Source organism: Carcharhinus amblyrhynchos, chromosome 11 (genome assembly GCF_965287045.1).
Source record: "Carcharhinus amblyrhynchos chromosome 11, sCarAmb.v2.hapA, whole genome shotgun sequence".
NCBI lineage: Eukaryota > Metazoa > Chordata > Chondrichthyes > Carcharhiniformes > Carcharhinidae > Carcharhinus > Carcharhinus amblyrhynchos.
The window spans coordinates 62,550,415-62,571,424 of record NC_137334.1 but is presented as its reverse complement, the minus strand read 5'-3'; the positions used below and the strand labels follow the sequence as shown (position 1 = coordinate 62,571,424).

Below are 21,010 nucleotides of genomic sequence, written 5' to 3'. Positions count from 1 at the left end.
AAAATCTGAAATGAAAATCCAAAGTGGTGGACATACTCAGCAGGTCTGGCAACATCTGTGGAGAAAAACATTTGAAGAATAGTCATATTTGACTCAAAATATTAACCGTTTCTTTCTCCACATCTGCTGCCCAACCTGTTGGTATTTCCAGCACTTTCTGCTTTTCCACTACCAGGTAACTCCTCCATTTGACATCTGGGTCTATTGACTTTCCAGGTCTTCCAGAGATTCCAGCATCTGCAATATTTTGCCTTTATCTTAGATAAATTATGTGTTGCTAGCATTCAAACATTTATGATTATTGGACATTTCTATTTGTCTAGGTCTGATCCCTTTTCATCTGATTTGCTTCCCGTTGACGCTCCTTTGCACGTAGATTGCCTTTCAAATGAGGACAAAGAAATCGTAGCCATGGAAAGGTATGTTGAAAGTAACTACCATTGTATTACATTAGTCATTTATACAAGATGATCAAAATGCAGCAATCAGATCTTTTGGTGATAGCATCCCTTCAGATTTTGTTGACGGCTGAAGACATCATTACATTACTCTCTGGGAAAGATTTTCTGTACGTCAATTATGGAGGAGCAAAAATCTGTTGGACCTGCATGTATGACAAGAGCAAAACAGAAATATTTATATTTGATTATTTTCATAATTAGCAGACACAAGGATAAATCACATGAGCCAATGAAAGGAAAATTGCAAATATATCCATGTCAGCCATGGCTCAGTTGATAGCACTCTTGCCCGAGTTGCAAGGTACTAGGTTCAAATTCTACTCCAGCACTTAAGCATCAGCATTAGGTCTGCCATCCCCCTTGGAGATGTTAAATTGAGGCCCCATCTGCCTATTGGTGGCACGGTAGCTCAGTGGTTAGCATTACTGCGTCAGAGCACCAGGGACTCAAGTTTGATTCCCGGCTTGGATCACTGTCTGTGTGGAGTTTGCACATTCTCCATGTGTCTGCGTGGGTTTCCTCCGGGTGCTCCAGTTTCCTTCCACAGTCCAAAAGACGTGTTAGTTAGGTGCATTGGCCATGTTAAATCTCCCTCAGTGTACCCGAACAGGCACCGGAGTGTGACGATTAGGGATTTTCACAGTAACTTCATTGTAGTGTTAATGTAAGCCTGCTTGTGACACAAATAAATAATCTTTAAAAACTGAACTATCTGGGTGGATGTAAAATATCCCATGGAACTATCTTAAATTAGAACAGTAGAGTTATTCCCAGTGTCTTAGCCAATATTTATCTCTTAATCAAAACCACACAAAAAAACTAATTATCCAGATTATCGTGTTGCTATTTGTGGTTTTGCTAAATGCAGATTGACTGCTGCATGTTTCCTATGTTACAACAATGACTACATTTTCAGATGTTTTTCATTGGCAGTAAAGTGCTTTGAAATATATCAGGTGGTCATGGGAATTGATATATAAATGAAAGCCTTTAAACTGTTTCATTTCTGAAAAAAAACTATAATAAAAGAGGGCATTTTCTGATAATCCTGATGGAGTGAGGGAGAAGCTAGCAAGGCTGGTGGAGAAAACACTCAAGGAAAAATGAAAGTCTCCAGGAATGGATGAAGAAGAGTACTATAAGACGTGAAATTATCCATGAAGCATTAATACAAACTCACGTAGCAAAAAGTAAAGCTTTTTAAAAATGTCAGGAAGAGTAGGAGGCAAGGACATTTATGTTAAAGAATAAGGTAGAATGAAAGAACAATGCAGCAGAGAGAACCAGGACATATCCATACTGAGCAAATGTCCAACCTCACCCTTTTTTTTGCCTACTATCTTGTTCATGCTAAAAAGAATATATGAAATCTTATCAAAATATTTAAATCTGGGTTTTCTGCTCTGGAGGATTCCTACAACTGCTAAAGGTACACGTGGGACAGTGTTTCTAAGGACAATGGCAGTTAACACTGTTCCAGTAGATCCTTTGAGACTGAACCTGAGCAAGGTATTTGCAGAGATTGTAGAAGATCTGGTTTTCATTTTTTGTTTAGAATCACACTGACCACTAACATCTCAGAGCCTGAGTCCTGTTCCAGTGGGCCACTAAAATACTGCTATATCTCTCTGTGAGGGTGGGAGGTTGCTGAGAACCTGCTTTTAGGGTTGCTTCTAACACTGGTGCATGAGAGAATGGGCCTGCCATCTACATTAGAGCAAGGAAAAGCTCGCTAGAAGCTGGTTCTCAGCTATTTCAATGACACAAGAGTCACCACAAACCCCTAAATCACGAGGAGTATCTTCTCAGCTACTTACAGTTCAGCACAATCTCACTCAAGCTGTACCTCATTGAAGCAGATGCGTAGAAGCTAGAGTGGAGTCAAGTAAGCTATTTGGCACAGAGCTTAGGCATTAAAACAAAGATAGACTGAATGGAATTGTTAACAACTGTGATGAATATTTTCATGGAAAATAAATAGCTTCCGAGTTGTCTTTTCTGGCTGCTTGTAACCTTTTGAAGTTGGATAATTGAAGGTTACTTGTATTGTGAAGCAAATCTCAAACAGTTAAGGACTTTGTTAAGGTGAGAGGGAAGCTTTCAGGTATGAAATGATTTTATTTATTCTTTCAACTTGCGCCAATATAGTACTAGGCTCTAAGTTGTCATCTCTTTACCTTGGATATTGACTCCTCAGTTCATACATTCTCCTGCCTTTACACTTCTTCATGCTGTGGAATTAGAAGTCTTTTCCAACTCACCCACCCAATTCTGTTATTCAAATCAATATGCATTTTTAAATATACTTCTGAAATTCATTATTTCATTTACTCTTACATAGAGGATAAATTTCAATTAATAGGATCAAACTGCCTATTTCCATGTTTAAATTTCTATCTAATGTTTTGATTCGGGGAATATAGTCTGTGTTCAATCAATTGATCCAGACTGTCATAAGAACATAAGAACATAAGAAATAGGAGCAGGAGTAGGCCATCCAGCCCTTCGAGCCTGCCCCGCCATTCAATAAGATCATGGCTGATCTGTCGCTGCTCAGTTCCACTTTCCCGCCCTCTCCCCATAACCCTTAATCCCCTCTCCTATCAAAAACCCATCAACCCGCGTCTTAAAAATATTTAGCGAGGCAGCCTCCACCACTTCAATGGGCAGAGAATTCCAGAGATTCAGTCATGCTTGACTGAGCTTTGGACGTGGAAGCCTCAAATAATTTAGATCAAAGATTTGATTTGATTTATTATTGTCACATGTATATGGTGGAAAGTATTGTTTCTTGTGTGCTATACAGACAAAATATACTATTCATAGAGAAAGAAACAAAAGAGTGCAGAATGTTCTGTTACAGTCATAGCTAGGGTATAGAGAAAGATCAACTTAGTGCAAGGTAAGTCCATTCAAAAGTCTGATAGCAGCAGGGAAGAAGCTTTTCTTGAGTCGGTTGGTACATGACCTCAAACATTTGTATCTTTTTCCCAAAGGAAGAAAGTAGGAGAGAGGATGTCCGGGGTGTGTGGGATCCTTAATTATGCTGCCTACTCTGCCGAGGCAGCGGGAAGTGTAGACAGAGTCAATGGATGGGAGGCTGGTTTGCGTGATGGATTGGGCTACATTCACGACCTTTTGTAGTTTCTTGCGGTCCTGGGCAGAGCAGGAGCCATACCAAGCCATGATACAACCAGAAAGAATGCTTTCTATGGTGCATCTGTAAAAGTTGGTGAGAGTCGTAGCTGGTATGCCAAATTTCCTTGGTCTCTTGAGAAAGTAGAAGCATTGATGGACTTTCTTAACTGTAGTGTTGGCATGGAGGGACCAGGACAGGTTGTTGGTGATCTTGACATCTAAAAATTTGAAGCTCTCGGCCTTTTCTGCTTTGTCCCCATTGATGTAGACAGGAGCGTGTTGGCATGTTCTCCTTTACGCTTCCTGAGGTTGATGACAATCTCCTTCTATTTGTTGACATTGAGGGAGAGATTATTGTTGTCGCACCAGTTCACCAGTTCTCTATCTCATTCCTGTACTCTAACTTGTCATTGTTTGAGATCTGACCCACGAAGATTCAAGCCAACTTGAAAATCAAATTGTCAGGGAATTTGGCCGCACATCATTGGTGTATAAGGAGTAAGGGCTGAGAACACAGCCTTGTGGGGCACTGGTGTTGAGGATGATTGTGGCGGAAGTGTTGTTGCTTATCCTTACTGATTGTGGTCTGTGACTTAGGAAGTTCAGGATCTGGTCGCAGAGGGAAGTGCCAAGACCCAGGCCACGGAGTTTGGAGATGAGTTTTGTGGGAATAATGGTGTTGAAGGCTGAGCTGTGGTCAATAAATAGGAATCTGATATAGGTGGCCTTGTTATCTAGGTGTTCCAGGATTGAGTGCAGGGCCAGGAAAATGGCATCTGCGGTGGGCCTGTTGCGACAGTAGGCAAAATTGTAGTGGATCTAGATAGTCTGAGAGGTTGGAATTGATTCATGCCATGACTAATTTTTTGAAGCACTTCATAATGATGGATGTCAGAACCACTGGCCGATAGTCGTTAAAGCACGCTGCTTGGTTTTTCTTAGATCTCAGGATGATTGCCATCTTCTTGAAGCAGTTAGGGATCTCAGATATAAAGAATGATACATCTAATTATAAGAAATATTACGTTGTTTTGTCTGTCTTAGGAAAACAAAGACAGTTTTAACGGACTTATGTTTGAATGTGAAACCATTAAGAAATAAGGGGTCTGATTCGCCCCAAAAAATTCTAAGTACTGAATTGGTGAGAAAGCTGGTGTAAATCACGACTGCTTTTCCAGTGCAACTTCAAGCTCAAATCTCCCCATCCTGTGCAATGCAGAGGTCACATTCGTAAATCTGTTAAAAACTCGGGATACGGGGCCTATTCATGCCAGAGTCTGACAGTTCTGGAAAATTGCACGTGCGCAGTGGCCGCAATCCATCAGTCTGCAATTTGCTAGTCAGCCTGATCACTGGCAACCCCGGGACCCCTGCAGTGCCACCCTCCAATTCCAACCCCCCATAGCCCAGTCATGGCCCCCAAGAGTATTCCCAGACCAGCCCCAATGCACCCCCCTGTCCCAGAGTGCCCCGATGTCCAGCACCTCCCCCCCCCCCCACCCCAGCAGTGGCAATCCACCCCTACTCCCAGGAGGCAGAACCCACTGGCAAACCACCTTAGCCCACCCAGATCACTGTCCTCCCTCCAGCCCAACTAATCCAATCTGCAGAGTAGCAACAGGAATCCCCACCCTCACCAATCGCCCTTAAGCCCCAACCCTAGACCCTGACTCTTGGCTCCTCCCACATTAGGCCCTTCCCTTTCCCCTAGGCCCTCTCCCTTGCACCCTTGGTCTGCCCCTTGCTCCCAGACTGCCCTTTCCCTGCAGGCCCTGCCCCTTTGGCACTGCCCACTGCCTGATGAGCAGTACCAAGGTGGCCCCTGAGTATGGGCACTTTGCCCCTTAGGCAGTGCCAGGCACACAGATTGGCACTGCTAGGGTGCCCATATCCAGTGGACACCAATATCAGTCGCCTGACCCCCATGGGGGACCTTGATTGCTCCCCGCTTCACTCCAGTGGGGTATCTAGCTAGCTCCCTGCAAGTGGGGAGCTACTCTAAACCCTGCTGGAGTGAAATATGCCTGGTGGGGTGGGAGATGCTATCGGGTCCAGAGAATTTAAAATTTTATTTAAAATTTTATCATTTATATACATGAAAAATAACATCTCTCTTCCCACCTCCTTCCAGCGCGGTCCCGACTGTGCCTGCTGTCTACCTGTGGGAGATGCTCATGCGTTGGGAATGCATGCGTGAATCCCACAAAATGACCGACACTCAATGCTCCTATCTGACGCACCAAAAAACATGAGCATTGGGTTGGGAGAATTAGGCCCAAGGTATAGTTTTAGGTAGGTTTGATTTTATGTTTCTGTGCCTGGAAGGGACATAAGGCTAGATTAATGCTGGACAAAAGTGTTGGTACATGTGGGGTTGGTTTCAATTCCAATTGGGTTTCTACTGCGCTTAGAGAGGGCTAAGGTGTGAAAAATAAATAAACCAGCAAGTGTTGCATAGCAACAGGAAGCCACTTCCCAGAGGAAGAAAGCTTTCCTTTGTTCTTAGCTTTTTAACTGAAAGCCAGAGCAGCTGCAGGTGGAAAGCTGGAGAGGAAACATCTTTTAATTCAGCTTGAAACAGAAAATGTTATGCAGTGGAGTAATTTTCAAGAAAGCAAGCTTCAGAGAAAGCAAAGTAGATTTGGTTCCAGAAACCTGGAAGTAGAACAGGATACTGTTCACTGATAAAGCTGAGAAGGAATCAGCTGGTGAGAACTAGGTTTCTAAAGTAACATTAAAATTTGAAATGCTTTACTACAGTCGGTGAAACAAATTTTAAAGTAATTGGGAAGATAATATTGACTGGACAGCATGTGTAACATGATATCATGGGCGGCACGGTGGCACAGTGGTTAGCACTGCTGCCTCACAGCATCAGGAACCTGAGTTCAATTCCAGCCTCGGGTCACTGTCTGTGTGGAGTTTGCACATTCTCCCCATGTCTGCGTGGGTTTCCTCCAGGAGCTCCAGTTTCCTCCCACAGTCCAAAGATGTGTGGATTAGGTTGATTGGCCATGTTAAATTGACCTTAGTGTCAGAGGATTGAATAGGGTAAATGTATGCAGTTATGGGAATAGGTTCTGGGTGCATTTGTGGTCAGTGCAGACTTGATGGCCTTCTTCTGCATTGTAGGATTCTGTATTGTGTAATAGTAGCAGTCAGTTGAGACAAAAGAATCCTGAAGGGAGAGGGTAAGATCCTGGACTGAACTCTCAGTCATAATTAGAGTGGAAGATTTATTTGAAAGTGTAATTTAAAAATCCTGAACAGAATTTCAGAATGCAAACCACTAATAGAAAGCATGATTATGAGAGAAGATTTTAAGTGTGTTTTGGGAGGTAGAGTTTGGAAGCTTTTACATTACAGTCATCTGGGGGTGTTTCTAAGGAAGTATCCACAGACATTCACTTACGAATTCAGAAATGAGTGTGTATTTGACCACAACCATCCTGTGCGCACACAGGGACTTTGTGTGTCAATAAGACTATCGTAGCTTCAAATGTACTTTGTCATCCTTGCTAATCTTAAAACCTGTATGTATTTGTTAAGCTAGGCTGGGGGGAGGAAAGGTAAAGGAGTATTGTATTACAATCCAATTTTTTCATGTTTTATAAATATTTGTTTCTTGCTGTTAAAACTAATTGGCAGTCCTAAGACTCTGCTGCTCCATGTTTTATTTTTTTAAAAAGTACAAGTTACAGCCTTTTGAGTCAGGGTTGCATTCTGGGATTTCTCCTCCAGTTATACTATCAACTGGTATCATAACAGTTTATCTCCCAAGAACGGGTAATTTAGTTTTGATTCATAACTGAAGGAAAATCACTTAGAAATATCAGTCATCTTTGCATTGAAAAAATCCATTGAAAACATCTTGCATAATACAAAGTTATACATATCTGAAGCATTAAAAATATGGTATTTGCAATAATTGTTGTTGCTTGCATCATAGTTCTGCAGAAGTAGTACTCAAGCCAGAAATGTTGAAAGCTGAATTCACAATAGTTACAAGTTCACTACCAGTGCCAGCTGATCCAAGTCATGAAACAGCAAATGAGGATCGGTGAGTAACCACATGCATATTGTCTGAGAAATGGAAAAACCTTCACATTCTTCATATTGGGAGAATTGTTTGGGATAATAGTTAATTTAGGCAGGGATGGAGAAGTGGTGGGATTAGATTGATTTCCTATTATTCCTTCCTGGTAATTGAAAGGGAAATCAGGCAGTATGTATAGTGGATGGCTGATCTTCGACTGTCAGATTCATAAAATTCATGCCACCTGCCAGTAACAAAACTGTAACAAAATGTAGTGCATCTTTACATGGATTGTATCTTCAGTAATCAAAAACGTGTTTTTCAGTAACTCAATCCTCTCATCCCTTTATTTATCATAATTTAATTTTTAAAATCTTTCTGCATGTTGAAGTAATGCATTCAGTTGTTCCCTAACTGGGGAGGATAGGTTAAAAACAATAGGTGGAAAATTGCCATTCTTCAAACAATATTTGAAAGATTTGTTTTATTTTCTTTCAGTGACCTCTTAAAGGCTAAACATTTGCACACAGCTGTTGAACCCATTCCAAGGTAAATATTGCATTGATTGTCCTTTGTCTAAAATATCTAAGAACTTCATACAATGCTGCTTTTATATTTTTCCGGAAATCATTAACGAATACAACAATGAAGATGGAATCATCATTTCACAATTTGTTTCACTAGTAAAACTGAGATACAGCTTCCAGTCACCCTCGACCATAATCTATTACGATCAATAAATCATTTTTGTTGTGAATTTAAAAATGTAAGCTTTTCAGGGCTTTGTGGATCATAACTTTAGAGAGAATCAGAGCAAAAACAATATCTGCAGTAATTTGCTTTCATTTAAGCTTTAAAAAAATTTAGACTCAATGATGTATAAATTCAGATTATTTATTTGGAATATTGCTGAAACTCAAGAAAGTAAGCAACTAAAAAAAGTTTGATAAGTGAAGGTAATTATTGAGAATCTGAACAATTAAACAGAAAACAGTTAAATTAATAGACAATCCAAAATTATTGGAACTAATGCAGATTGTTTGTTGAGCTCCATTCTAATTTCTACCTATGATCGTCAGAAAATGTGACAAAAACTAACTGCTGGCCTGCCATTGACTGATGGCTAAGAGGTTCCCAAAGTGAACGAGTGAGCAAAAGATAAGAGATGATTTACAATATTCCATATCACCACTTATTGAATATTTAAAGTATAGTGTGAACAAGTTAAAGACCATCAGATGAAATGTTTTAGTCAAGTCAATCCATGTTTTTGCACTCCAAATCCAATGCACAAGCCTCTTTGAATCTCATATTTTTCCACAAAACATTTAGCTGGAATTTTATTAATGTCATCAAGAAATCACGAGGAAGGAACTGATCTCCATCCCATCTATTTATGAACATGAGAGCTGAAGATCTAAACTCTGGCTGTGAGCCCCAATGCTCAATTTCCTCAGTGACTGCACAAGCTTCCAATTTGGCAACTGTCAACTTCTTCGTACCTACGACCCTTGAAACAGGCATTAGGCCCCTGAGACATGTTACTGTTAGAAATATCCTGACTATGGATGACTCAATGGGCTGGATCTTACCAGTCTTCAGGGAGGGTCTTGGAGGTTGGTGACACGGATATTGAGGAAACCTGTAAAATGTGAGGAAAGGAAGACAAGGGCTGAGTGCCTATAATCTTCCCACCACCATGCTATTTGACCACTCATGGGAAAGGTGCAACGTGGCCCTTCCACTCACAGCCTCATTGAGCCACTTAAATGTCCAATTAAGGACCACTTTCTGCTGTGTCTGTCAATTTACTGCATGGACTTCTTGCAGATCTGCTGTGGATGGGGTGGATTCTGATTCAGGCACTCCTTGTCCCATGGAGGGGTCTCTGATGGTAATGGCCAATCCCCTTATCTGCTCTCACTAATGACCCATTCACTTGCCACAACCCCCAAAACCAACAATGCCACCACAATCCACTCCCCCCCCCCCCATTCCTCCATGCTGTCCTCTTCCTTGAGGTGCAATTCTAACAGCGGGCCCTACTCCCAGTACCACACTGTGATCTAGTATTCCTCTGATTAGCCAATAACTCCTGAGGTTGGCAGCCACCCTTTAAACTCTGTGCAAGAACGTTAGGAAGATCTGCATTTTAATGAGGATACAGCAGGGTGAAAGGAAACATTAGCTCAGGTCTTCCAGGCTGCGACGATACTGTATGCATTGCCGCTGCCCTCAAAGATTTCTGCACCCTCATTTCCTAGTACTCTTCAGTTGGGAATTCCGATCCCACCTGCATCAGGGATGAATCAAAACAGACATCCAAGAGGAAGATCAAAGAATGCAGTAGAAGACAAGTGAAGTGAGGACACCCCATTTTTACTAAATTAGCTCCATATTTAAATAATTCTTAAAGGCTTCAAGTCTTTCAATGGATGAACATTTGTCAGCTACTTTTAGTATTTGTGCTTTTGGCATGATCTCTTTGGGCACACGTGAGCATGTCCCCTGCATGTATCTCTCCAGTGGCGCTTCCTGCAGATAGGCCTGCAGATTGCCTCAAGAAGCAAATACATTTTGCAGAAAGTTCAGTATTTTCTTAATTAATTCCATTGGATTGTTTGCTGGAGCAGACAAGTGAAGGAGCTGAGAGACAGATAAGAAATTACCTGTTAAAAACCTGTTTAAATAAGTTTAAAGCACTTTGTAGTAAGAACTTACCTTGTAGAACTGTTTAAATCATTTAAAAGCATTTTTGCGGGCTTTTTGTATCTACCGCTTTAAGAATTCTGAGCGAGTGGTTAGAAGGAGTTGTGGGGGAGCAGGCTTTAAAACAGCGCCAGGTTTAAAAGGAGGCCTGGTGTAGACAGCGGGCAGCGTCAGAGCGGGCAGCGGAGTGAGTGGGCAGCAGAGTGAGCTACTAGGGCTTAAGATCAAAAGGGCTGGGGAGAAAAAGGGCCAGGTAAGTTCGTGTGGAAATTTTCAATATTACTACAGTGAATAATGGAGGGGCATGTGATGTGTTGTTTCTGCATGATGTGGGAGCTGGTGGACCCCAGGGTCCTTCCCGGTGACCATGTCTGCAGTAAGTGCAGGTTGCTGGAGGAACTCCAGCTCAAGGTAGATGAGCTGGCCTCTGAGCTACAGACGCTGAGGCTCATCAGGGGGAGAGAGGGTGCCATTGTCAATGGGGTGCAAGTAACATCCACCCCCCCTGGACTGGCTAACTCTAAGGGTCAGGAACAAGAGGGGGCTGCTGAGAGGAGGAAGGGGGGTGGGGAGAGGAGGAAGGGGGGTGGGGAGCGGAGGCCTCAGCCTCTCAATCTGCATAACAGGTTTGAGGTTCTTGCTTCCAGTGTGGACAAGGACGAGGGAGGTGTGGTCGGTGAGCAAACTGCACACGGTACAGTGATGCAGCAGGACATAGGCAAAGAGAAGGTGAAAAGGAACGTAGTAGTGATTGGGGATAGTGGGGTGAAGGGGATTGACACTGTCCTTTGTCGCAATAACAAAGTGCACAGAAGGGTGTGTTGTCTGCCTGGTGCTCGGGTCCGGGATGTCGCATCTGGGCTGCAGAGGAACCTGGAGTGGGAAGGTGAGAATCCAGTCATTGTGGTACATGTGGGTGCCAACGACGTAGACAAAATGTGAAGTGAAGATCTGGGGAGGGAGTATGAAAAGCTGGGAATGGAATTAAAAAGTAGAACCGACAAGGTGGTTATCTCTGGGCTACTGCCTGAACCGAGTGCAGACGGGCGTAGGGTTGATAGGATTAAGGAAGTGAATGGGTGGCTCAGGGATTGGTGTGGGAGGAATGGGTTTGAATTTATGGGGCATCAGCATCAGTATTGGGGTAGGTGGGACCTGTTCGGGCGGGATGGGGTTGGTCTGAACCATGCTGGGACCAGAGTCCTGGCGAATCGTGTAAACAGGACTGTAGACAGGGCTTTAAACTAATTGGTGGAGGGGAGGGTGCGAGGGTAGGTGACGTTACAGGGTCTGAAGTTAAGGAGAGGGTACAGGTAAGGGTAGAGGCCGAGGATGTCCCAATAATAAAGGGAGTAGGGGGCGTGAGTATGGTTGGTGGCGTTCCGGCAAATAGGGTCCAGGTGAAGGCTGGGGTGAAGGCACTGTATCTGAATGCACGAAGCATTCGGAATAAAGTGGATGAGCTGGTGGCGCAGATCAGCACAAATGGATATGATCTGGTGGCCATTACAGAGACGTGGCTGCAAGGTGACAGGGACTGGGAGCTGAATGTCCAGGGGTATCACGTGTTTAGGAAGGATAGGCGGGAGGAAAAACGGGGGGGGAGCGTAGCTTTGCTGATTAAGGATAGCATCAGGGTGGTAGCAAGGGATGATATTGGAGCCAAGGAGCAGAAAGTGGAATCGTTGTGGGTAGAGATTAGGAACAGCAAAGGGAGGAAGACGCTGGTGGGTGTCGTCTATAGGCCCCCGAATAATGATCTGGAGGTGGGGCAGGCTGTTAACGCGCAAATAAGTGCGGTGTGCAGGAATGGGACGACTGTAATTATGGGGGATTTCAATCTACATATTGATTGGTCAACCCATGTTGGACGCGGTGGGCTCGAGGAGGAGTTCTTGGAATGCTGCCGGGATAGTTTCCTTGAACAGTGTGTGTTGGAGCCGATGAGGGAGCGAGCTATCTTGGATCTGGTGCTATGTAATGAGGCGGGTAGAATTAGGGACCTTGTGGTGAAGGATCCTCTTGGGGAGAGTGATCATTGTATGGTGGAGTTTCTGGTGCAGATGGAGGAGGAGAAAGTGGGTTCCCGGACACGCGTCCTTTGTTTGAACAGAGGGGAGTACGGTAGATGAGAGACGAATTGGCAAATGTGGACTGGGGGAGCGCGTTGGAAGGTAGGTCTGCTGAGGAGCAGTGGAGGATCTTTAAGGAGATCTTTCTTGGTGCTCAGCAGAAATTTATTCCAATGGTCAAAAAGGACCGTAGGAGGAGAGGTAATAAGCCGTGGGTAATGAAGAAGGTGAAGGAAAGTGTTAAATTAAAAGCGGAGGCGTTTAGAGTAGCTAAGAGTAGTGGGCGAGAAGAGGATTGGGAGAGGTTTAAATGTCAACAAAGATTGACAAAGAATTTGATAAAGAAGGGTAGGAGAAACTATGAAGCTGGGCTAGCACTTAATATAAAAAAGGATAGCAAGAGTTTTTATAAATATATAAAAAGGAAGAGGCTGGCTAGGGTGAACATTGGACCCTTAGAGGATGAGAAGGGGGACTTAGTGGTAGGGGATGGGGAAATGGCTGAGGTCTTGAATAACTTTTTTGTTTCGGTCTTCACGGAGAAGGATGTGAATAATTTGTCGGGTGTTAGAGATGGAAAGGTGGTAGGACTGGAGGGTCTCAATGACATTATTGTTACTAGAGAGGCGGTGCTCGACAGACTGGAGGGACTGATTGTGGACAAGTCCCCAGGACCGGATGGAATGCATCCGAGGGTTCTGAAAGAAATGGCGGAGGTGATAGTGGATGCCTTGGTGGTTATTTTCCAGACGTCGCTGGATTCCGGGGAAGTGCCGGAAGATTGGAAAGCGGCTAATGTTACGCCGTTGTTTAAGAAGGGTGCCAGGCAAAAGGCAGGGAATTATAGGCCGGTTAGTTTAACGTCTGTTGTAGGTAAAATGTTAGAATCCGTCATCAAGGAGGAAACAGCGAGGCATCTTGAGGGGAATTGCTTGATAGAGCAGATGCAGCACGGTTTCGTTAAGGGGAAGTCGTGTCTGACTAATTTACTGGAGTTCTATGAGGATGTGTCTAGGGCGGTGGATAGAGGAGAGCCGGTGGATGTGGTGTTTCTTGATTTTCAGAAGGTGTTTGACAAGGTACCTCACAAGAGGTTATTGCAGAAGGTCAGGGGACATGGAGTTGGGGGTAGGGTGTTAGCGTGGATAGAGGACTGGTTGTCAAATAGGAGTCAGAGAGTGGGGGTCAAAGGGGGCTATTCGGATTGGCGGTTGGTGACTAGTGGAGTGCCCCAGGGGTCAGTGCTGGGGCCTCAGCTATTTACCATTTATATAGATGATCTGGAGGAGGGAACCGAGTGTATGGTGTCGAAATTTGCTGATGACACCAAGATTGGTGGAACGGCAAGTTGCGCGGAGGGTGTGGAGAGTCTACAGAAGGATCTAGATAGGCTGGGCGAATGGGGCAGGAAATGGCAAATGGAATTTAATGTTGGCAAGTGCGAGGTGGTCCACTTTGGTAGGAATAATGGTAGGAAGGATTATTACTTACATGGCGAAAAACTGCAGCAGGCGACGGTGCAGAGGGACCTCGGGGTCCTTGTGCATGAGTCGCAAAAACCCAGCTTGCAGGTGCAGCAGGTGGTCAGGAAGGCGAATGGGATGCTGGCCTTCATAGCGAGGGGGATTGAATATAAAAGTAGGGAGGTCTTGCTGCGGCTGTATAGGGCATTGGTGAGGCTGCAGCTGGAGTACTGTGTGCAGTTTTGGGCGCCGTACTTACGCAAGGATATTTTGGCCTTGGAGGGAGTGCAGAGGAGGTTTACTAGGCTGATGCCGGAGTTGAGGGGGTTGACCTATGAGGAGAGACTGAATAAACTAGGCTTGTACTCGTTAGAGTTTAGAAGAATGAGGGGGGATCTCATTGAGACATATAAGATGATGAATGGGATGGATAGGATAGAGGTGGAGAGACTCTTCCCGCTCAGAAAGGACAGTAGGACTAGGGGGCACAGCCTCAAGATAAAGGGGGGGCGGTTTAGAATGGAGTTGAGGAAGAACTTCTTCACTCAAAGGGTGGTGAATCTCTGGAATTCTCTGCCCGTTGAAGTGGTGGAGGCTACCTCGCTAAATATTTTTAAGATGCGGGTTGATGGGTTTTTGATAAGAGAGGTGATTAAGGGTTATGGGGAGAGGGCGGGAATGTGGAACTGAGCCACGACAGATCAGCCATGATCTTATTGAATGGCGGGGCAGGCTCAAAGGGCTAGATGGCCTACTTCTGCTCCTATTTCTTATGTTCTTATGAATGCTATTAAGTGTACATTACTAATGTTAAAGGGTTACCATCCTAGAGGTTTCTTTGAAGTGTTTTTTTGATCTTCCACAGCAACTCAGGCATAACTTACCAGCAGAAACCCCAGAGAAATCTTTTCTTCAGGTTTTCCACTAACTTTCCACTTGGTGTTAATGTGGGAAATCAGGGACACCTGCAAAGATTCTACCCCATTGTGTTGATTCGTACAGTGTTAACCAGTGATAATTAATATATTTTCAGGGAGAAACGAGAAGAACGACTGAATCTTTGGCTAGAGTCCAATTACAACCAGCTGGGATCAAATATTCAATTGCGGGTTGAGCGCCTAAAAGAGATGTGTATCAACAAGCAGTTGCTGCTTAACTGAATCCTGTGTTCAATCCTACACTGCAGTTACAGAACACTGCAGTTATATTTTTAATTTAGTAAAGACTAAATCTGCTGCTTGGCATCTAATCATTATAAAACTTGCAATCAAGTTGCTGATTGAGCAAAATTATTTCAAAAATGACAGACAGTGGCATTATTACAAACTAGGAATTCACCAGGAATTCTGTGTGTCCGTATTACAATAAATGTAGATTAAAACCATTGTATATAAAGTTCAAACTGAGAACTAAATTTACAGTTTCATTATTGCTGTGATGATGTACATTTCATTTGCATTTAATTTAAAATGTGACAGGAAATTACAGTGAAGATGGATTTATTTCAATATGCAATCCTGTAACTCCAGGACAGATAGGAAAAAACCCTCTGGAAAATGGCATAAATAGCAAAAAGACCTTGCACAGAAAGAACAGTGATGTGATTGCGGGTATTATTGCCACCCATCAATCTCCTTCTTCATAGTTTAAGTGCATGTCTCTTTGTTGTTGAAACATTAGATGTGTGATATAATTGGTTTTCTGCACATGTGCAGACTAATGGGGTAGCGGCAGCCATCTTTGGGCCAACTTGTGTTGGCAAGAGATGCAGTGAATAGAGATTGAGAGTAGCGAGGTTACAGTAAATCCTTATAAGTCAGTAATTAAGTCTTGGAGTATTGGGCCTAATTCAAGGTATCAGACATTTGGAAGAATGTCAAGGCCTGAGATGCTTTACTGGAATAATACCAGGGATGAAGGGATTTTTAGATATGTGGAGAGACTCATAAAAAACTAGGATTCTTCTCCATCCAGCAGAGAAGATTGTGATTCAATGGAGACCCTCAAAATTAAAGGGCTTCAGTACAAGAGGCTGAAAATAAAACATTTCTACTCGTAGTGGCAAGATCGATAACCAAGGATATAGATTTAAGATAATTTGCAAAAGAATCAGGGAGAAAATGGGAACATATTTTTTAATGCAGTGAGTTGTTATGACGTGGAATGTACTCCCCTAAAGAGTGGTGTAAGCAGATTCACAAAGTAACTTTCAAAAGAAAATTGGGCAAATATTTAAAGAGCAACAATATCCAGTGTTATGGGGAAATAGCAGGGGAGTGGGACAAATTTAATAGCCCATTTAAATGGCCAGTATAGCCATGGGTCAAACTGCTCCCTTTTGGAATAGGTGATTGTACAAGATCAGCTGATTACAATGTATGTGGAAGATCCCTTGTTTGGTGGCACTGGGGTTGCATTTTTCCTTGTGTATTTCTCAGCAGTATACAAAACCATTCTCTTGTTTATTATTTTTCATTCTTAATGACAATGCTGAGGCACAGTTATCTCGTACATATAATATCCATTATTGCGACACATTAATGGAACGATCTGTTTATATTACGTAATCCCCCACAATCAGAAATATATTTTCTTTCATTGCAATTGATTAATCAGCTGAAATGTAATGGTTAGGACGGTCACAGTAAGATACGCTTCTACTGGAAAACTGATTAACTAATTTATATGTAAGGTGCTTTAGGGAATAAACGTGTCAAAAATTACCTTCAAATTAAATTTAAAGTAAAAAGTGTTTCAGTAATTGCACTATAACCTTTATGTGCAATGAAAATATTTAAGAACTGTCATCCACAATTGTGTTTTAAAAGGTTTCTTCAAATTAAGTGAATACTGCAGAGTTCCCACATATAAGCACTGCAAATCCATTCTAAGTCATATTACCCTCATGATGTCAAGCTATTAATAAATGTGATAAATTGCAATTTTATAATGGCTTTGTGATTTATTTGACCTTTTCATAGTTGTTCTGAACACTCCCTAATGTCAGTAAAATTATCCTGTTAGCAGAGAGGACATGAAGCATCTATCTTTAAAGAAAACATAACCAGCCCGATAAATTCAATGGCACAGTGCATATTTTTGGGCATTAACCAGTCTACTGAGCCTTGATATGGTGGGCAGTAGGGAAGACTGCATGAACTCGTGGCAACATTTAAAGTAAAGAATAATACATGGACCTCTTTTTTTACAGCAGGCATATTCAATTTACAAAGATGTCATAGGCAAAAGGAATGTGATAGTGGGAATCATAGCAAACAATGGCGCTGATAGTGGCCCATTAAGAGATCACACTGCGATCTTAATGGCTCTTAGCCGCTCTTAATAGGTCGTTATCAGCATCCTCAGCCATGCTTACCACCATTCATATTCCCTTTGTCTTTATGACATCTTTGTCAATTACCCATTCCCACCCCTCACCCTTACAGTATAAATTTTGTCCTACACATGAACTGCAGCAGTTCAAGATCACCACCACATACACTAGGGCAATTAACTATTTACAAAGGTTACATAAGACCAGTAACTGAACATAGATCTAGTAGGATTGCCAACCCTCCACGATTGGCCTGGAGTCTCCAGAAATTGAAGGTTAATCTCCGTGACACAGCTGTGTGTAATCCTGGAGAAAAAACATCGGGACACAAAAAAGATTTTCTTTAAATTTTCTTTCAATTTACTTTTCTTCCTGGCTTTACTGTGCTTATCCATGAAGCGGAGAGAATTACATTTTGTGAGCAGTAAGTGGGACAGCCGACTGTTAGAGAGCTCTGAATCCTGTAATTCATGGATATTGGCATGATCGGTGGAGTAATAGGGCTATAATCTAGGATTATAGTTTGTTTGCAGCAGTAGTTCTGCTGTGGCCTGCCAATTCTAGCATTGTTATGGTCTCGGTATATGAATATACTTGGTGCTCAGAATTAACAACAGTAGGATTCAATTACTTTGTAAATGCTTCAGTGCATTGCATTAGGTGGCCCTGCATTCCACATATCTCTGGCCGTAATGGTGAAGAAATTATCCCTCAAATTGAAACAAAATTCTGAAAACACTTTATCAACACCTGTAAATTTAAAGGCAGGATAATATTTTATCATTACAGTATTGTCTGCTAAGGTTTCAAATTTCCAGCATTTATAGCATTGTTATTTGTTCTTTCAACCTGAGTTTAGCTCACATTTTCTTTCATTTATAACCATATGATGGATTTTTTGCCTTTTATAAGAGGGTGGAATCTGATTTCTAGTTCTTTTATTCTGACTTGACAGGAGGCACCGCTGAACATTGTCAGCTTAGCTGAGCTAGTAGTATCTGTGCTGTCAGGGAGCTTGGGCTTCAAGGGCCCATGTAATTAAGATTTACAATTCCCTTTATTATCAGGCAGTGCTGTTTCTCAGATGTTAAACCGGGGCTTTAGTTGGATGCAACAAATCCCATAACACTTACTTTTTCCTGAATCAACGTCACAAAAATAAAACAGACTAATTGGTCATTCACCTCACTTGCCAGAAACATTTGTCAGTAAACAGGCACTGCATTTAAAGTAATTCATTATTTGCAGAAAGGTAACTCCTCCCACCTCCACCCTGCGCCACAAAAGTCAACCAAAGATTTTATCAAGTCTCTTCATTACTTCATAATTATTGGCTCCTTTTTTGAACAAAAAGGCATTTTCTACAATTTAACAAAATAATAAATACTGTTGTATGCGATTTACAGGCTTTTTATTCACAATTCAAATATTATGTTCTTGAGCACAGCCACGTGATCATCTTACAGCTGACTTCTGTGTTTCGTTTATTAACAACCATATATGTGCATGCAGCAGTGTTGTGGTGCAATTTTATTATTAACGCACATGACAGTAAGAATTTAAAAGCTGTACAACAAGTTCAGATAGCTGCTTCAGGTCATAACTCAAGAGTGACCCTGATCGTAAACCTATAACACAGGTAATCAAGCAAATTTTGTATTGAGCTGCAGGTATATCAATAACTTTCTTTACCTGCATTGGAAGATGCACATGAATACAAAAAACAGAAATAGCTGACATCACAAATTCAGTGGTGTATTTTGAGTCTGGTGCTGGAATTTTACCGGCACCACTGAGGCTCGCAGAACGGCATTCTCCATTGGCTTCGGGTGGGATCTTATGAGCGTCAGGCAGGTGGGGAAGTAAAATTCCGGCATGGCAGTCTGGGGCATGGCTCCAAGAAAATTTTGTATATTCACGTTTAAGTTACGCACTTTTATACGTCTACATTCTAGTGTTGTTGTGGAATGCTTAATAAAACCGAACCCCTCCTTTCTTTTCTCAAGGACAACCTCACCTGACTATTTTGCAACCAGGAATATGCAACTTTCTATCCTGCTCCAATACCCCAAGACTTCTCCTTGGCCCGCTCCTCTTCCTTATCTGTCTGAATCTGATTGGCGATATCGCTGTGACTCTCTGGAAAAAAAACTAAGTGCTTACAGCCCCCGTGGGGAAATCGGAGTGTTTCCCGCTGGTACTGACAGTGCTTCTCAGATGGGATTCACCCTCCTTTAGCATGTAAAAATATGCCAAATAGGAGGCACATTGACCAGCCTGCCTTCACTGAGAACAGGACATCCTTTTTTAAAAGGCGCTCTGATCTCGCATTCAGAGACAGGCCTCCATACCGCCACAGAAATGGTGACCCTCAACACTGACAATGGGAGCATAACCAGCCGCTCAGGAAAGAGGGGCATTCTTCTCCCACCACAAAATCAATGGGTTACCACCCACCCCCCAACACCAGGCAGGCATGGGGGTGGCCCAGTGCCCCCATCAGGTGCCCCACCCTCTGGTGCCCCTTCCCTCAAAGCCCCATCAGTTCCCCCAACCCCCAGAGTCAGCTCAGTGCCCCTCAGCACCCTCTGCTTAATAGTGCCAATGATATACTGCCACCTGGCACACTGGCATTGATATCCTGGCAGAGACAACCTGACATGCCATGTTTGACCTGGAGGGGATTCAAGGACGTGACTGCAGTGCCCATGTGACCTCTACTGATGCCAGCCTGTAGAAGGATAGTCCCCCAATGGTTCTGGTGATTGGACCACTCTCCCTGGGGACAAGGGTCTAGTATCTAGACTGCACCTTCTAGCCCTGGCAACTTCAAAGCGGCTAGATGCTTTTCAAATTGCTTTTCAGTTCCTCTTCTGTATAAACATGAAGGGAAAGTTAAATAAACACAGCTAGCTGCATGCTGAGTAAAAACCATTAAGCTGTCAATCAAAGGCTAGTTCAAAGGAATAGGCTGTGAAATTGAATGAAACCAAAGGTTTTCTAAGAGTTTGAAGGTATTTCAAGGGTTTTGAGCTTTCTATGAAGGCACAAAGACTTGAACTAAATATTGTGTTAAAACAATGAAGCTGGGACGGCATGGTGGCACTGTAGTTAGCACTGCTGCCTCATAGCGCCAGGGACCCAGATGCAATTCTTGCCTTGGTCACTGTCTGTGTGGAATTTGCACGTTCTCCCCATGTTTGCATGGGTTTCCTCCAGTTGCTCTGGTTTCCTCCCACAGTTCAAAGATGTACAGGATAGGTTGATTGGCCATGCTAAATTGACCATAGTGTCAGGGGGATTACCTAGTGAAAGTAATTGGCTTCTTTCAGTCAAAGGACTTGAAAGGGATCTTCGATACTTACAACTTCCTCAAATTCCTTCTGCTAACTGGAGTGCTGCTGTGATGTGGAAGCCTCCCAGCTATCCGGGGGGGCATGGAGATTAAAGTGACCAGGGAACTTCAAAGGTTTTAGAGGATAGAGACAATAGTAAATATCTTATCCCAGGATGGTGCCTGAATTCACCATCCTGAAACTAAACGACACCTTCCCCAGGGCTAGAAGGGGCCACGAACCTCCCATCCTGGAGAAGAATCTTGATGTCAGCCCATTGCTCCTATCTGAGCCCACCTAGTCCCCAGGCACTTGGAGAACCCTCCTTCAGCAGGCTAGCAGCAGCAGAGGGGCACATGGGCATCGAACCCATCTCCTTCCCTCAGGATCCAACCTGCCAGGTACAGGTTGGTCATTACCTGCACCAAAACCCACTCAGTGCATTTTCCGCTAGGGAGATGG

General features: G+C 43.0%; 1 protein-coding gene across 1 annotated transcript in view; it reads left to right on the top strand.

The window, feature by feature from the left end:
• Nucleotides 1–16,782, top strand: part of cfap221 (cilia and flagella associated protein 221) — a 121,184-nt gene extending 104,402 nt beyond the window's left edge. The window contains exons 22-25 of the mRNA XM_080199266.1: nucleotides 324–419; nucleotides 7,549–7,659; nucleotides 8,134–8,184; nucleotides 14,913–16,782. Of these exons, the coding sequence (XP_080055392.1) occupies nucleotides 324–419; nucleotides 7,549–7,659; nucleotides 8,134–8,184; nucleotides 14,913–15,039 (385 nt within the window). The 3' untranslated portion in view covers nucleotides 15,040–16,782. The remainder of the gene's footprint in view (nucleotides 1–323; nucleotides 420–7,548; nucleotides 7,660–8,133; nucleotides 8,185–14,912) is intronic.
• The last annotated feature ends 4,228 nt before the right edge of the window (nucleotides 16,783–21,010 follow it).